This window comes from Palaemon carinicauda, chromosome 5 (assembly GCF_036898095.1).
Source record: "Palaemon carinicauda isolate YSFRI2023 chromosome 5, ASM3689809v2, whole genome shotgun sequence".
Lineage (NCBI taxonomy): Eukaryota > Metazoa > Arthropoda > Malacostraca > Decapoda > Palaemonidae > Palaemon > Palaemon carinicauda.
In genome coordinates, this window is record NC_090729.1 from 112,536,185 (window position 1) to 112,552,905 (window position 16,721).

The following is a 16,721-nucleotide window of genomic DNA, read 5'->3' on the forward strand; positions in this document are numbered from 1 at the left end:
AAAATAAAGATTCTCAAGACTGTCTTTATTACCTCCCCTTTGAATCTACCAAAGGCTTTAAAAAAGTATTTCACAATAGGTATTTAATCCACATTATTCTTTACCTTGTATAAGGCTACCTTATTTCTATCCCTATCAGTTCAGATAAAAATCTGAAGACGAAACGTTTCCTTATAAATCTATGTTTTGTTCACCAATTTGAAAAAAAAAGTAAAGAAAAGACAACCTAGACGTATCTTTAACCCACATAAGACATTACTTTGCTAATGTAATTATATCAACTGAGGCAGCATGAGATTTTAATGAGACATTATTATTAAAGGTTTGAAGATCACTGAAGAAATACATTGCAGTAGTTAACCCCTTGAGCGAAGAGGAATAGTTTGGTAATCTCAGTGTTGCCAGGTGTATGAGTATGAAAAAATAAATTAATTTTATTTGATTATTTAATTTTCTTCGGATATTTGGATCATATATAAAAAGAGTGCTAATTTAACATGCTTTCCAGTGATATACATGTGTTAACAGTTGGTAAATAAAGGGTCAGGACAATGTCCTAGAGACTGGCCATATATACATATGATCTGCGCCCAAGCTCCCTCTCCCCTCTCCCCCAAGCAGGGACTAGGGAGGGCCAGGCGATGGCTGCTTATGACTCAGCAGGTAGACCTATATGCTCTCCCAAACACCCCATCCCTTGCTCACAAGGATAATGAAGATACAGACAATATTAGAGAGGGTCTTGAACTCCATGCCAACAAATTGATAAGCTAGAACGTTATTATCATTGTTGTTGATAGTCATGTTTTGTTGCTGTTGTTTTTGTTCTTGTCCTTTTTTTCATGCCACCCACCATGCTGCTCGAAAGCAGGGATTTTATTGTTTTCTTTTTTCTCATGTTTCTTAGCAAAATTTGACGTTGGTGAAGTTGTTCATAAAAAGCCAAATTAAGCAATTACATATTAATGTAAGGAGATGATTTTTTTCATAGCGTGTTCGCCTAGCATTCGTATGGCAGCAGATCGATCCTAGCCTGGGACCATGGGTATAAGCTGATTAAAGGGGAGTCCACTGCTGTGGTTGGACACCACAGTGGGGCTAGTGGGAGGTTGGGCTTGACCGGCTGACGTTCTAGTGAGTATCTATTCTGATGAAACTCTTTCGCTATAATTCTTAAATGAATGCTTAATTATCATTATTATTTATGTTTTCTCTTTTTCTCTTATTTTAGGATGAAAAATCATACTTACTTGTTCCTTATTTTTAGTCCCTATTTCTCATAGGAAACAAAGAACTTATTTCAGTCAGAAATTCGCAACGAAAGGAAAATTATCCATGTGTGATCGTTATTCTTTTCTTTTGCTCAATTTTATATTCCAGTAGGAAAATCCCTCCTGTTCTCATCCCCCAAAATGAGAGTCGTACCTTTATGTCACCGGAAATTAAAAAAACAAGAAGTAAAACATTGTGCAATGGGAGACAAAATGAGCTGGGCAGAGAATGAGAAAGACAAGCCTGATGACTCTACTGCAGAGCCCATCGCGAAACCAACCATCAGAAACAGTTGAAGAATAAAGCAGTTGAAGAAAAAAAAAACCGTTGAAGAATGAAACAGTTGAAAAATGAAGCAGTTGGAAAAAAAACAGTTGAAGAATGAATCAGTTGAAGGATGAAGAAGTTGAAGAATAAAGCAGTTGAAGAAAAAAAACCGTTGAAGAATGAAACAGTTGAAAAATGAAGCAGTTGAAAAAAAAACAGTCGAAGAATGAATAAGTTGAAGGATGAAGAAGTTGAAGATTAAAGCAGTTGAAGAAAAAAACCGTTGAAGAATGAAACAGTTGAAGAATGAAACAGTTGAAGGATGAAGAAGTTGAAGAATGAAACAGTTGAAGGATGAAGAAGTTGAAGAAAAAAGCAGTTGAAGAAAGAAACAGTTGAAGGATGAAGAAGTTGAAGACAAAAAACAGTTGAAGAAAGAAACAGTTGGAAAAGGAAACAGTTGCAGAATGAAACAGTTGTTGAAGAGACAGTTGAAGAATGAAACAGGTGAAGAAAGAAACAGTTGAAGAATGAAGCAGTTGAAGAATGAAGCAGTTGAAGAAAGAAATAGTTGAAGAATAAAACAGGAGAAGAAAGAAACATTTGAAGAAAGAACAGTTAATTAAAGAAACAATTGTAGAATGAAGCAGTTGAAGATTGAAACATTTGAAGGAAGAAACAGTTGAAGAAAGAAACAGTTGATTAAAGAAACAGTTGTAGAATTAAGCAGTTGAAGAATGAAGCATTTGAAGGAAGAAACAGTTGATGAAAGAAACAGTTTATTAAAGAAACAGTTGAAGAATGAAGCAGTTGACGAAAGAAACAGTTGAAGAATGAAGTTGAAGAGTGAGACAGTTGAAGAATGGAACGTTTGAAGAATGAAACATTTGAAGAAAGAAACAGTTGAAGAAGGAAACAGTTGGATAATGAAACAGTTGAAAATGGCTATTGTCTTCATCTTTCCTCCGTGCGTAAAATGTTTCGTCAGTGTGTTTCGCCCAGGCCCTTCTTTAGTCCATGAAACTCATCCGGTTTGTGATCTTTTTTAATCTTTTATTAGGAAATACACATTTATATTAAACAGTATACATCATAGAGTTTGCTGGTTCGGATATCCGAAATATTCGGAGTGCTTGCTCTTACTGTTTATAAGACACGAAGCCTTTGTCCATCGGTATAATGTCCTGCTTTTTGTCAGAATCACGATGAGTGTTGGGCTACTTGGTAATTATGTTATTTTATTGCCTGGTAATGTGTGTACAGTAACAATATTAAAAGCAACGATAACAATATTAATTAGAGAAGCACTGAGAGTGCAGACCTCCTCCGCGGCAGCTTATTTCTGAAAACCATCTTGCCTTTCCTAGAATCAGTTCAGTTCGTGTTCGTATTGGAAGTCTGTGTGACAACAGTGTGCAAAGTTTGGGTTAAGGTTATGGTCAATTCGGTCGACCTTTTGCTCGACCCTGACCTTGACCTTTGACCTAGGACTTTCAAAATTGAATTACTTCCAAGTCTCAACATAACAATTAATCCCTGAAAGTTTCATTACTGGGTATAATTATGGCCAGGAAGTGCCTCACAAACAAACAAACAAACAGACAAGTTGAGAAACAGACAAACGGGGGCGAAAACATAACCTCCGCCCAACTTCTTTGACGGAGGGAATGATATAAATAAACACATTTAAAGTATTGTTGAAGTAATTGATGTTTTTAAGTGATAATCAGATGTGGGAAGAATCAATGTGGATTTTTTATTTTCGTCGGAATCGCTATGATATATTATTAATATATCACAATCATCATCATCTCCTCTTACGCCTTTTGACGCAAAGGGCCTCGGTTAGATTTCACCAGTCGTCTCTATCTTGAGCTTTTAATTCAATACTTCTCCATTCATCATTTCCCGCTTCACGCTACATAGGCCTCAGCCATATAGGCCTGGGTCTTCCAACTCTTCTTGAGCCTTGTGGAGCCCAGTTGAAAGTTTGATGAGGTATAAATTTTCCTGATCAAAATTCAAGGTTTATCAAGAAAAATGATTTGAGCAAGATCTCTTAATTATTTCAACCGTGAGGGATTTTAATAGGAGTTGTCATACAGGGACACATGTAGATCTGTAAAGGTTTAAAGGCCGCTCATGAATGGCAGAGGCAAGGGACAGTGACATTGCCCTATCAAGCAGGAAAATGCCCTAGAGTCTGACCATATATACATATGATCAGCGCCCAAACGCCCTCTCAACCCAAGCTAGGACAAAGAAGGGCCAGACATTGGCTGCTGATGACTCAGCTTATAGATCTATAGGCTCCCCTAAACCCCCCACCCTTAGCTCACAAGGATGGTGAGGTTGCAACGAGCAAAGAAACTAACGAATTTGAGAGGGACTTGAACCCGAGTCTGGTGATTACCAGTCAGGGGCGTTACAACGATCAAAGTAACTAACGAGTTTGAGAGGGACTCGAACCCGAGTCTGGTGATTACCAGTCAGGGGCGTTACCACATCGGTCACCGCAACCCTTTTGTACTATTGTTTATTTATCGTGGTCTTATTGTGCTGCTAATCTGTTTCCCGTCATCAGAATTTGCGAGAAATTAACCAGTCTGACCGGAAACGGATCAGACCAGATGGGAAACGGATTGGGCTAAAGAATCGGATCTTACGTGACACAGGTCAGACTATACAGTCTCCATGGGATCAGACTTAAACAGGAAACGGATGTCGATGGTGGCTTTAAAATAACAAATATAGCTCGCTGATTTCACTCGGTAAAGATATCATTCATTATCTTTTGAAGAAAATTAGTCATTGGGGTTGTGTTGCACAAAAGTGATTTTTTTTGTTGAAGAATCATATATTTTTCCTCTTTTAACATTTACATTAATTTTCGTCAAAGTTCAGAATAGGTGTCAGTTCCATAATACTTTTCAACAGATGCCCCTTTAAGGTACTTTTCATCACCATATATATATATATATATATATATATATATATATATATATATATATATATATATATATATATATATATATATATATATTGTCATAAAAGATTCAATATCACTTCAATTTACCATCATGTGCATCACGTTCAAAATACCATTTCAAGACACTCCTTTTTTAATAACAACGTCAATTTAATCTCTAGTTTATTACTTTTGTAATTTTATTATCATATAGGCCTACTACCGGAGGCTAACTTACTGTTCTGGTAGTTGAATCATTAGAACTTCAAAAGTTCAAAGTTGCAGAAAATGTTTTTATGTTAAACAGGCTGACATAAGTCTGATTATAGTTATATATGAATTATCTGTTTTAATGTTGTTAATATTCTTTTAAATATTTTAATCTAATTTTTCATTACTTCTGATTTTGTTTATTTATTTCCTTGTTTCCTTTCCTCACTTGGCTCTTTATCCCTTTTGGAGTCCTTGGGCTTATAGCATCTTGGTTTTCCAACTAGGGTTGTAGCTTTGCTAATAATAATAATAATAATAATAATAATAATAATAATTACGTTAATTCAAGAGAAAATTGTTTGCTGAGCTAAATGAATATACAGTGGCGGTCATATTGCAATCCCTTGTGAAAGAAGGAGCTAAACAAATGAGATCATACACCTATATAATTGTTTAATCATACAGGATGTAGTTAATCACTCCATATCATTCAGTGGCCACTTTCCTCTTAGTAAGGGTAGAAGAAACTTTTTAACTATGGTAAGCAGCTCTTCTAGGGGAAGGACACTCCAGAATCAAGCCATTGTTCTCTAGTCTTGGGTAGTGCCATAGCCTCTGTACCATGGTCTTCCACTGTCTTGGGGTAGAGTTCTCTTGCTTGAGGGTACACCCGAGCACACTATTCTATCTTATTTCTCTTCCTCCTTATTCTGTTAATGTTTTTATAGTTTATATAGGAGATACTTATTTTAATGTTACTTTTCTTGAAATATTCTATTTTCCTTGTTTCCTTTCCTTACTAGGCTATTTTCCCTGTTGGAGCTCCTGGGCTTATAACATCCTGCTTTTCCAACTAGGGTTGTAGCTCAGCAAGTAATAATAATAATAATAATAATGATAATAATAAGTAATGAAAGAGAATTTTTGCTAGGTCTCAACTACGTAACTGAAGAAGAGTAGAAAAACTGAAAAATTAAAAGAATACAAATTAGCATAAGATAATAAGACAAAGTTAAAGAATTACTAGCTTCTATGAATGAAGAGGAGTTGCATTCTGATAGACCGCACAGAAACTATACTCAATTTTTTTTTAATGAGGCGCATTTGCACCGACTCGCAGCGGTGCCCTTTTAGCTCGGAAAAGTTTCCTGCTATCTCTTGTCCAACCAATCAGCGAGCAGGATATGTTTCTGAGCTAAAAGGGCACCGCTGCGAGTCGGTGCAAATCTGCCTCGCTAAAAAGATTTGACTATAGTGAATGGGTTATAAAGTACTGAAATTGATAGTCTTTACCTTTTCAAATATACGGCCATGTTAAAAGGAGTCAAATTTTCTTGAGAATTTTGACTAAGTATATCTTACTTTTCGCACTATAATTGGCGAAGCTTTTTCTGTTCTTATCTTATATATAAAATTCGTGACTGCCAAAATCAAGCTTTATGAAATTCTCTTTTTCAGTGATGGTGAACTGTTCACTGTTAACAATTTGACGTAAAAAACGGTAAAAATCCAGGAATAAATATTGACTGGCATTTACCGTTTTATAACGGATATATTGACGTAAAGGAGTGATATTACGGTCACCATCCCGGAAGAGATAATATCAATAAGGGTAAAAATTACGGTCGCCTTTATTTTACTGAAATACGGCTGAGATTAGTATCTTTTTACGGAGAATTTCCGATTGAAATGACTGTTTTTTCGCATTTACCGTTTTATAACGGATATATTGACGTAAAGGGTTGATATTACGGTTACCAACCCGTAAGAGATAATATCCATAAGGGTAAAAATTACTGTCGCCTTTATTTCACTGAAATACGGCTGAGATTAGCATCTTTTTACGGAGAATTACCGATTGAAATTACTGTTTTTTTTTAAGTGTTCCTTTCAAAATTAAGCCGATTTAAAGATTTATAAAAGGCAGTTAAGGAAAATACTTTTATATTGGGATTTTCTATCACGTGATCTGCCTTCCGGTAAGGTAGCTGAACCACTTTTTCTCAGAATTCGAAATTTTCACTCATGAATACTTGAATTCTAGTTTGTGTTTTCTGATGATCTTCACCTTCAAGGTACTTTAGATATTAAATTTGAAGCCTTTTCTTATCCCGAATTAATTATGGTTTGAGTTTGTGGATTGCTTATAATTGGAGTACAATTTACAAATTTTTTTCAATCACTCAAATTCCATTAAGTTTATTTAATTATTCAATGGTATTTTACTATTCCACACACAATTTGATAATATTCGAATAGCCAGACTTTAAAAACAAATTATATTTTAGTGTTGATTTCATCCGTCAAACAGAACTATTACAAAAACTGATTTCATTCGTCAGCATTATTACAAAAACTGATTTCATTCGTCAGAATTATTACAAAAACTGATTTCATTCGTCAGAATTATTACAAAGACTGATTTCATTTGTCAAAATTATTACAAAAACTTATTTCATTCGTCAGAACAATTACAAAAACTTATTTCATTCGTCAAACAGAACTATTACAAAAACTGATTTCATTCGTCAGAACTATTAAAAAACTGGTCCACCAAACTACCAACACTAATTAACAAATATACTGAATCAATCTCTACTTCGGAATGACTGAAATTTCCCGGATCCCGTTTTTTATATGGCGCTACTGGAAATGGGCGGGGCTTCAAATCCCACTAGAATAAATGCCAAAATTCGCTTTTGCACTGCCAGAATTAATTACTAACTTTCGTAGCTTTTGCCATTTTATTGGATGTAAATTATGTATTCAGCCTTGTCCTTCCGTCTTAGGCAAATAGTCCACAATACAATAATCTTGGTCATTAGAGAGCAGATTTTTGTTTACTGTAAAAAATAATGAATAGATGCTATAGAAATACTGCTTTTAACAATTTAGGATATACTGTAACCCCTTGGCAAGTTATTATTATTGTTATTATTATTATTATTATTATTATTATTACTATTATTAAAGCAGGATACTATAAGCTCGAGGGCAACCCATTAACAAGTTATTATTATTATTATTATTATTATTATTATTATTATTATTATTATTATTATTATTATTAATATTATTATTGCTAGCTAAGCTACAACCCTAATTGGAAAAAGCAGGATGCTATAAGCTCGAGGGCTCCAACAGGGAAAATAAGGAAAGGAAATTACAAAATAAATAAACTATAGGTTACCATCCAATTGGAAGACTGATAGAAAATAATAATAATAATAATAATAATAATAATAATAATAATCCACTCTTATTCATAACCATCTATCCATATAAACATTGCTTGCTCCATCTTCCTAGTTTCCAGTTACGGTCATTACCTTAGTTTCTTGTTTCTTATGTTACAGCTTCGCAACTAAACCGAAGTCTTTCTCGGAAGTTTTGTATCACTCCATATATAAAATAATTCTTGTCTCAGGCCCATATTCATACCAAAATTAGTCATTCATAACATTATCATGTTCTAAAATGTTATTTGCGTCCATCGAAAAAATCTTTTAATTACTTTTAACAACCTCTATATTCTGTACTCCCTTCGAATGTAGAGCCGCCACTACACCTCGAGCGGTGTACTGTAGGCATTATTAAGTGGTCTTTGCAGTGTTCTTTCGGCCCCTAGCTACACTTGCTTTATATCCCTCTACTTGACTTCCAATCTTACTTCCTATCTTCCATCTTGCTATCCAACTCTTCTAACTTTCATCTCTATAGTTTACTAGGGTTTTAACCTCAAATGTACTCGGGTGTTGAATGGCCTCCCAGGCTACAGCACCAGGTTACATACCCATATCTATAAATCCAATCCATTCCTCTATCCTGTACCATTCTTCCTTAACAGTCCATTATTTTATAAAATCTTTATAAGTCATGACACCATCCATCAAATTTTACGTAAGAAATAACCTGCTAGCAAAGGATTTAAAGTTTAAAGGCCACTCATAAATGGCAGGGGCAAGGGACAGTGACATTGCCCTAGCAAACAAGACAATGCCCTAGAGACTGACCATATATCATATGATCAGCGGCCAAGCCCCCTCTTCACCCAAGCTAGGACCATGGAGGGCCAGGCAGTGGCTGCTGATGACTCAGCAAATAGAACTATAGGCTCCCCCCAAACCCCTATCTTTAGCTCATAAGGATGCGGTTTGAACGAATCCTAACCAGGTCCAAGTTATTTCCAAGGTAAAATCAACTTAATATCTGAAGATATCTGTGGCAATAAACTACACACACATGCACACACACATACACACACACACACACATATATATACATATATATATATATATATATATATATATATATATATATATATAGGACAAACATTTAATTAGGCTTCACAAGGACTAGAAGAGCTGGAAGACCCAGGCCTGCATAGCTGAGGACTATGAATCGTGATGTAGGAGATGATGAATAGAGAAGTATTGATAGAGACCACTGTCGAAATCTAACCAAGCCCTTTGCTTCAATAGGCGTAGGAGGAGATAATATATATATATATATATATATATATATATATATATATATATATATATATATATGTCCCATGTCAATGGATAATAAGATTCGGAAGATGGGTGTTTTTCACTTTATTACAAAAAGTTTTGTGAATATACTTGCACATAGCCAATACTCTCAGGTGAGTACCTTGTATATCGATCACTCTAATGGCACTGACTAACCCTCTGCAAGTAAGACGCAATCTTGCTCCATCAACATGCTGAATTATTAGGTTTTGTGGAATTTTCCACTGTGATGGAAATATACTGTCAAACACATCACCTAGGGACACGTCACTTATAACAGAGTTCAGTGATCACACCCTCCAATTTATGACACTCATAGTACTCTTAAAAAGTTCATTCAACTCACTATATAAAAACATATTTTGCATACAAGGATTAGGATAACGAAATAGTTTTATATCCGTTTAACAAATACGTAATGCGGACAACCGCACAATACACATTAAAAGACTATCCCTAATTTTTCTCTCAATTATGTGTAATGTAATTTACTCTCAGGGATGAGACCGAGTTTATTTTTCACTGCCATAAACATCTATTTCCTGTTGGCATTATGAATGAAATCAGCATAAAGCAGTACGATTTTTAATACAAATTTTTCTCAGAAACTTACGAAATACATATCTAAAGGAACTTATACGAATGTGGTTAAAAGCAGATTAATGAGGATTACGGGTGTTGGACTATTTGTGGCATATGTTTACTTTTTTTTTTTTTTTTTTTTTTTCAAAATGTGGTGATTTTGGTTTAGTTCGAAAGATTTGTGTTCTCATGAGAATACTAATACTACTACTACTACAACTACTATTACTTATAATAATAATAATAATAATAATAATAATAATAATAATAATAATAATAATAATAATAATAATAATAATAATAATAATAATAATTTGAGAGAAGTTGCTTCGAAAGGGCTCCGTTGACCAATTGTAATTATTACTACTACTACTACTACTACTACTACTACTACTACTACTACTACTACTAATAATAATAATAATAATAATAATAATAATAATAATAATAATGATAACAATAATAATAATAATAATAATAATATAATAATAATAATAATAATAATAATAATTTGAGAGAAGTCGCTTCGAAAGGGCGCCGTTGACCAATTGAAATTATTGCTTGAATATCGTAAATACTTTCTCAGTCGGTAAGATTAATTTCGTCTCATCATTTTCTTTCTTTTAACCGATGTCGTCAATCTTAAAATTTATTTGGGGACATGATACTAGTAATCCACTTCCTGACTACAAGTAAACTCAATGGAAGACAAGAGCTGTGTGGATTATATGAGAACTATCGTGTATAGGGTATTACAGGTTTAAAGGCCGCTCATGAATGACAGAGACAAGGGACAGTGACATTGCAATAGCAGTTAGGACAGTGCCCTAGAGACTGATCATATATACATATGATCAGTGCCTCCACTCAAGCCAGGACCAGGGAGGGCCAGGCAAAGGCTGCTGATGAATCAGCAGATAGACCCATAGGCTCCCTCAAACCTAGCATTTTTAGCTCACAAGGATGGTGAGGTTGCAGCGACCAAAGGAAATAACGAGTTTGAGCGGGGCTCGAACCTCAGTCTGGTGGTCACCAGGCCAAAATGTTACGACATGGGCCACCCCAACCCTAATATTGTGCACAGTGCCGTATTCACAATTTTCACAGAAGCCTGTAACTTGATGGTTTAAACTTCGAATCTAACATTACTTAGTTGCATGACCTCACATGAAAATAGGCTCTTTAATCGTTTGTGTATTCCCTTTCTCCGGGACCGTTGTAATAAGAAAAAATCAAATTTGTCCGGGACCGAAGAGGATCCGGTTATGGGGGCAACGTCAGTTTTGCGTCTCCTCTGCTGAGCTTCGGACTCCTGCCATAGTCGTCATGGTGCTTTCATCCTTTCAAATCCATCCCATCATTATTCTTATATAACCGTACCTCCTTCATATATAAAACCTTACCACCTTCACATCCTTACCTCACTTACGGGTTGTCAACACAAGAGCCCGTGTTCTGCTATTTTTTTTTCCTTTAGCTGGGCAATCTAATACATACATACATACATAAAAACAGTTAGTGTAAACTTTTATCCACTTTATTTTTTCTTTAAATAGGGGCTTGTTCTCTGTAAATATCCAGCTCAAAGTTACCCTAATTATTTCTTGGCCAGATTTTAGATTATAGTTTTCAAAACAAAAATAATGGGCATAAGTCAGTAACCATAGCATGGTTACCAGAAACTATGGAATTATCTTTTAAAACTGCTTTGTGAAATAATATGATAAAATAGACTAGTATTCTAGAATACATTCCTGAAATTTTTTTTTCATTATTATTCAGTTAGAATTAATACTCTTAGATACTAATGCATAATCCTTAGTATGATTAATAGATTATTACTGAAAATTGATTTGGAAGTATATTTTTTTTTTCAAATTGAAGTATCATTACTTACAATACAAATAGCATAGTTTACTGGACAAAATATATTTCAATGCATATCAGATTATCAATTCTTATCTTATGCAAGGAAATCTACTGCTTGTTCGTATTGCTTCTTCTCTGGAAGTTAGGCTTATCGAGATTTACCCCTAAAATTTTTTAAATTTCCCATTTTCTTTCCTTTCTACAGACTTTCAGCCTCATTCTCTTATCGAACTACTGCGTAGATTGTCCAATGAATTATGTATGGACGATTATGAACCTCATTCTTTTTGTCTCACGGTAGGGACAGTATTGTTATTTAAAAAATCTGTTGTAAGGAGTGCGAAGGCCACATTATTTCTCTCATGGAAAATTTTGTTTCAATGTTAGCGGACCAAATTTAAAGCTCTAAGTACAAAGGGAAACTTGCTTTTAGTTCAGGGGAAAATTCACAAAAGACTTTGTTGCTGATTATAGTGGGGATGGTGATGAAAATAGGCCAGCATCAAACTCTTAATACAGCTCTTAAGCAACCAAGTTTTGTTAGTGAGGAGCTTTAAATTGCATTAACCTTTACATTAGTATATGCTTTATATGGCCAGTTTCATTTTCTCTAACAACAGATGAATCCATTTTCTTTATTCAGCCTTTATTCTAAGGGTTACTTATCTAGTATGTTGCTTCGTCTTCAATTTTGAAATTTGTCTATCATCGGTCTAGATGCAGTATCGTGCTAATACTTATGAAGCAATTGTATTAAAAACCTACACAATTATTTTATCTATAATGAGCTTTTCTAATTGTAACACGTGAGAATATTCGGTGTTAGTTCAGCTTGTACTCCCCGCATACCTACGGGAAAAGCTTTCCGAAACCACAATTTTATCACTTCTTGTGCCTACCAAGTGTAGCTTGTATCCTACTTAAGTTTCTTGTTCCTATAAAGATGGTAAACTTGTAAATTAGTGTAGTTAAATTCTGACATTTTAATGATAGTTCAGTTGTTGGATTATTCAGAATATCGGCGCTTATACATTTATGCAGTTTATGCTCAATAAAAATCGAAGTTAAATGCCTTAGCTGTCAAAGATAAGAGGGAATCCTTTCATCCTGCCCTCATCGTTGTGTGTGTTGTGTGTGTGTGTATGTGTCTGAGAGAGAGAGAGAGAGAGAGAGAGAGAGAGAGAGAGAGAGAGAGAGAGAGAGAGAGAGAGATTATAATCATAGTTCCGGTCGGGACAACATTTTCTAATAGATAAAAAGAAATAACTGATATATGATCGAGTTTCCATGAAATACCCATTGTTCTAATACGTTAAGAACGTTGCTTAGTTTTTCGTGTCGTATTTTTGTGTCTATTTAATTGAGAGCTTTAGGAATTTAGTGTAAGAATGAAATGTGTGAATCTGCAGGAAACACAAATTATGGTTAGCTGTAAAATCACAAAATCTACACTAATATTGCTTCAATTTTAGGGTGGCTAACTGTCTCTAACATCTAAGATTCACAAATTATTATCACAATATGTCAGTGTAAGAGTATAAACACAATGCAATAACGATTTGCAGAAAAATTGCTTATTTTGAAGGCGAACTTTACGTAAACGCATTTATATCCATGTAAGGTAATGAACGAATAAAAGCACATTATTATTATTATTATTATTATTATTATCATTATTATTATTATTATTATTATTATTAGTTGGAAAAGCAAGATGCTATAAATCCAAGGGCTCCAATAGGGAAAAATAGCCCAGTGAGGAAAGGAAATAAGGAAATAAATAAACGATATGATAAAAAATTAACAATAAAATATTCAAAAAACAGAAGCAACATCAAAACAGATATATCATACATAAATTATAAAACTATTAATTCTAAACGCTCTACCACACCTTGATTCTTAAAATGCTCGAAACAATGCTACGAAATTGATTGCAAAACACTTGAACGTTCAATACGAGTATTGAAATTATTGAAATGATACATGTATCCCTTACGTTTTGAAGCAATATGGCTAAATATACCAGATAAGAGAGTAGATCTTGCCCAGTAATTCACTCCAGTTATACAGTTTTTTTTTTTTTATCCTCTTTTTTCACCTATGCAATTAGTGTTATTCTGCTATTCACAAAAATGTTGAAAATATTGAAAATTTTATAATCTTTTGTCCTAGGTAAGCAGAACTTTTTTAATAATTTAATTGGAGGTGAAATGTTGCTATAATCTTAAAAAAACCGTTTTCCAGTATCATTAAAATGGCTTCCAATGTTTCAATGGTCAATTCTATAAAAAAAAAAGGTTAGGATTTCCATAAGCGATAATGTTCATGAAGCCCAAATACAGATGGAGCCACCTGTCTCCCAAGGACAACAAAACAAGGATTTTTTTGCTTCCTTGATTTTCAAAGATCTACATTCTGAACCTTCAGACTTTTCTGAACCATTTATGTCATGGAACTGAGGATGTAAACGCTAATCGTGGATATGGGAATGTAAGTATTATTCCTAAAGGTTTATTATGGAATTTACGTTCATGGTGTTTCGTTCCCATATTCCAAGTATTACCCTGGTTGAAATTAAAGTACTGGTTTTGCAAATTTTATCTTCATGCTGACATAGCCGTGCCAAACTATCCAAATTCCACACTTTTCACGCAATTCTTAAAACTTTCGCTTGCGAGTACTGCAAATTTGAAAAGGTGGTTTCATGTTTTATATTGTAGAAATAAATTTTCTATTTTGCATTTTTTAAATATTCTTTAACTGCTTAATTGTGCTTTGTCTTGAGATTTCCGTTGAAGAGTACTTACACGTGAAAAGCGATAAAAGTTAAATATATTTTTTAATTAGTTTCAAACAAACTTATCTAATATCTTAAGTGGCTTGATGTGTTCAACGATTTTGACCTTGATTTCTGCAGCAAATTATCTATATAGAAGTAAGACCCTTATTATCTACAATAATGGGGTTCCACAGTGGTAAATCGAGGTTTTTGAGTGGGTGGATACAGAAACCGGGTAAAATAAGTGCTTTTTAACCTAAACACTCCAATCATCGTATTATGAAAAGTATACAGTAATCAAAATCGAATAATAGTAATAAAACTGTCTAGCACGAGTTTTTATTTGCCAGACTTCGGACGCATAGAAAACGGTTTTCCATCCCATTTTCTGAGTTTAGTCGTTAGTAGCAGTCTAAAATATTACAAATACGTAATTACTTAATTGAGCCAATTATTTATAGATTTTTCTTCAGCTGTATGCTCGCTTCGGTTGCGATTAAAAATTATCACTATTTTCTGGCAAGAGGACTGTTTCTACAAGAGTTATCCCGGTGGGGGTAGTATTTATGAATTATACATTTCTGTAACCCTCAATTTGCGGAAGATCAGAGTAACGTTTTCATATGAACCACCTAAAATGTATGATAAATAAAGATTCGTATGTGGTTGAAACGGTAACAATCGATTTTTATATAAAATTTCCTATTTTGACGCTTTACTGTCCCGTGAAACTATATTCGGTAACATTCGTTGTACTATAAAACTGGGTTATATATTTTCAAGCAATTGTTCATTGCCAATGAGAGGATTTTTGGAAATAAAATTTATTGGAAATCATTTAAAAAATTTTTCTTTTGCAGTAATTTGTTTGAAATTTGAGTCAGTTTTCGATTTTTCGGAGGTTATTTTGGGCTATTGTGAATTTATAGCATATTTCTATTTGACTCAAATAAAAAATTCAAAGAATAAGGTAGTTTTTCCTGTGCCACATTGTTTTTCCAGTTATTTTAATCTTAATTTTGGATAGTTTCTGTCGCAGACGGTGTTGTGATTGAAGTAGTCTTAAATTGGTTACAAGTGAATCTAGTGATTTTGGTCATTGGGTCTGTAGGGACAAGAATCAAACTTTTACCTATTTGATATTCTATTAATCAATCTTAACTTTTGTGCACTTTCTACACTTTTTTATGAACGTAATTGCATTATCTTCGGTACTAATTAAATACAGCTGCTACTGTTACCTTTTAGTGTTAAAAGATTACGAGAAAAAAATAATAAATTTTTAAATGTTTGTCCTCAGTTTCGACGGACTAAATTAAATATTCTAAATTCAAATTTAATTAAAGCATTGCACATATAAGCATTACAGAAACGAACCTAGCCTTCAAACTGGGCCACTTTTAAGTTAAAATCCGTTCTTAGAGGAAAATAACAATATAAATACATTGAAGTAAGGTAATTACATAATAGGGTACTCCAACTACATTCATAAGTGAAGTTTGTGAATTTGGTTACACGTGAAGGTTTAGTTATTTTGGCTACAATAGTGCGGGTTTAGTGATTTTGGCTACACTTGTGCGGGTTTAGTGCTTTTGGCTACACTTGTGCGGGTTTAGTGCTTTTGGCTACACACTTGTGCAGGTTTAGTGATTTTGGCTACACTTGTGCGGGTTTAGTGCTTTTGGCTACACACTTGTGCAGGTTTAGTGATTTTGGCTACACTTGTGAAGGTTTAGTTATTTTGGCTACAGATGTGCAGGTTTAGTGCTTTTGGCTTCACACTTGTGCAGGTTTAGTGCTTTTGGCTTTACACTTGTGCAGGTTTAGTGATTTTGGCTACACACTTGTGCAGGTTTAGTGATTTTGGCTACACACTTGTGCGGGTTTAGTGATTTTGGCTTCACACTTGTGCGGGTTTAGTGATTTTGGCTACACACTTGTGCAGGTTTAGTGATTTTGGCTACACACTTGTGCAGGTTTAGTGATTTTGGCTACACACTTGTGCGGGTTTAGTGATTTTGGCTACACACTTGTGCGGGTTTAGTGCTTTTGGCTACACACTTGTGCAGGTTTAGTGATTTTGGCTACACTTGTGCGGGTTTAGTGCTTTTGGCTACACACTTGTGCAGGTTTAGTGATTTTGGCTACACTTGTGAAGGTTTAGTTATTTTGGCTACAGATGTGCAGGTTTAGTGCTTTTGGCTTCACACTTGTGCAGGTTTAGTGATTTTGG

General features: G+C 34.3%; 1 protein-coding gene across 1 annotated transcript in view; it reads right to left on the reverse strand.

The window, feature by feature from the left end:
* The window catches only part of LOC137640514 (peroxidase-like), a 51,070-nt gene extending 44,770 nt beyond the window's left edge, over window positions 1–6,300 (reverse strand). Inside the window, exon 1 of the mRNA XM_068373040.1 lies at window positions 6,014–6,300. Within this exon, the coding sequence (XP_068229141.1) occupies window positions 6,014–6,033 (20 nt within the window). The 5' untranslated portion in view covers window positions 6,034–6,300. The remainder of the gene's footprint in view (window positions 1–6,013) is intronic.
* Between the last annotated feature and the right edge of the window lie 10,421 nt (window positions 6,301–16,721).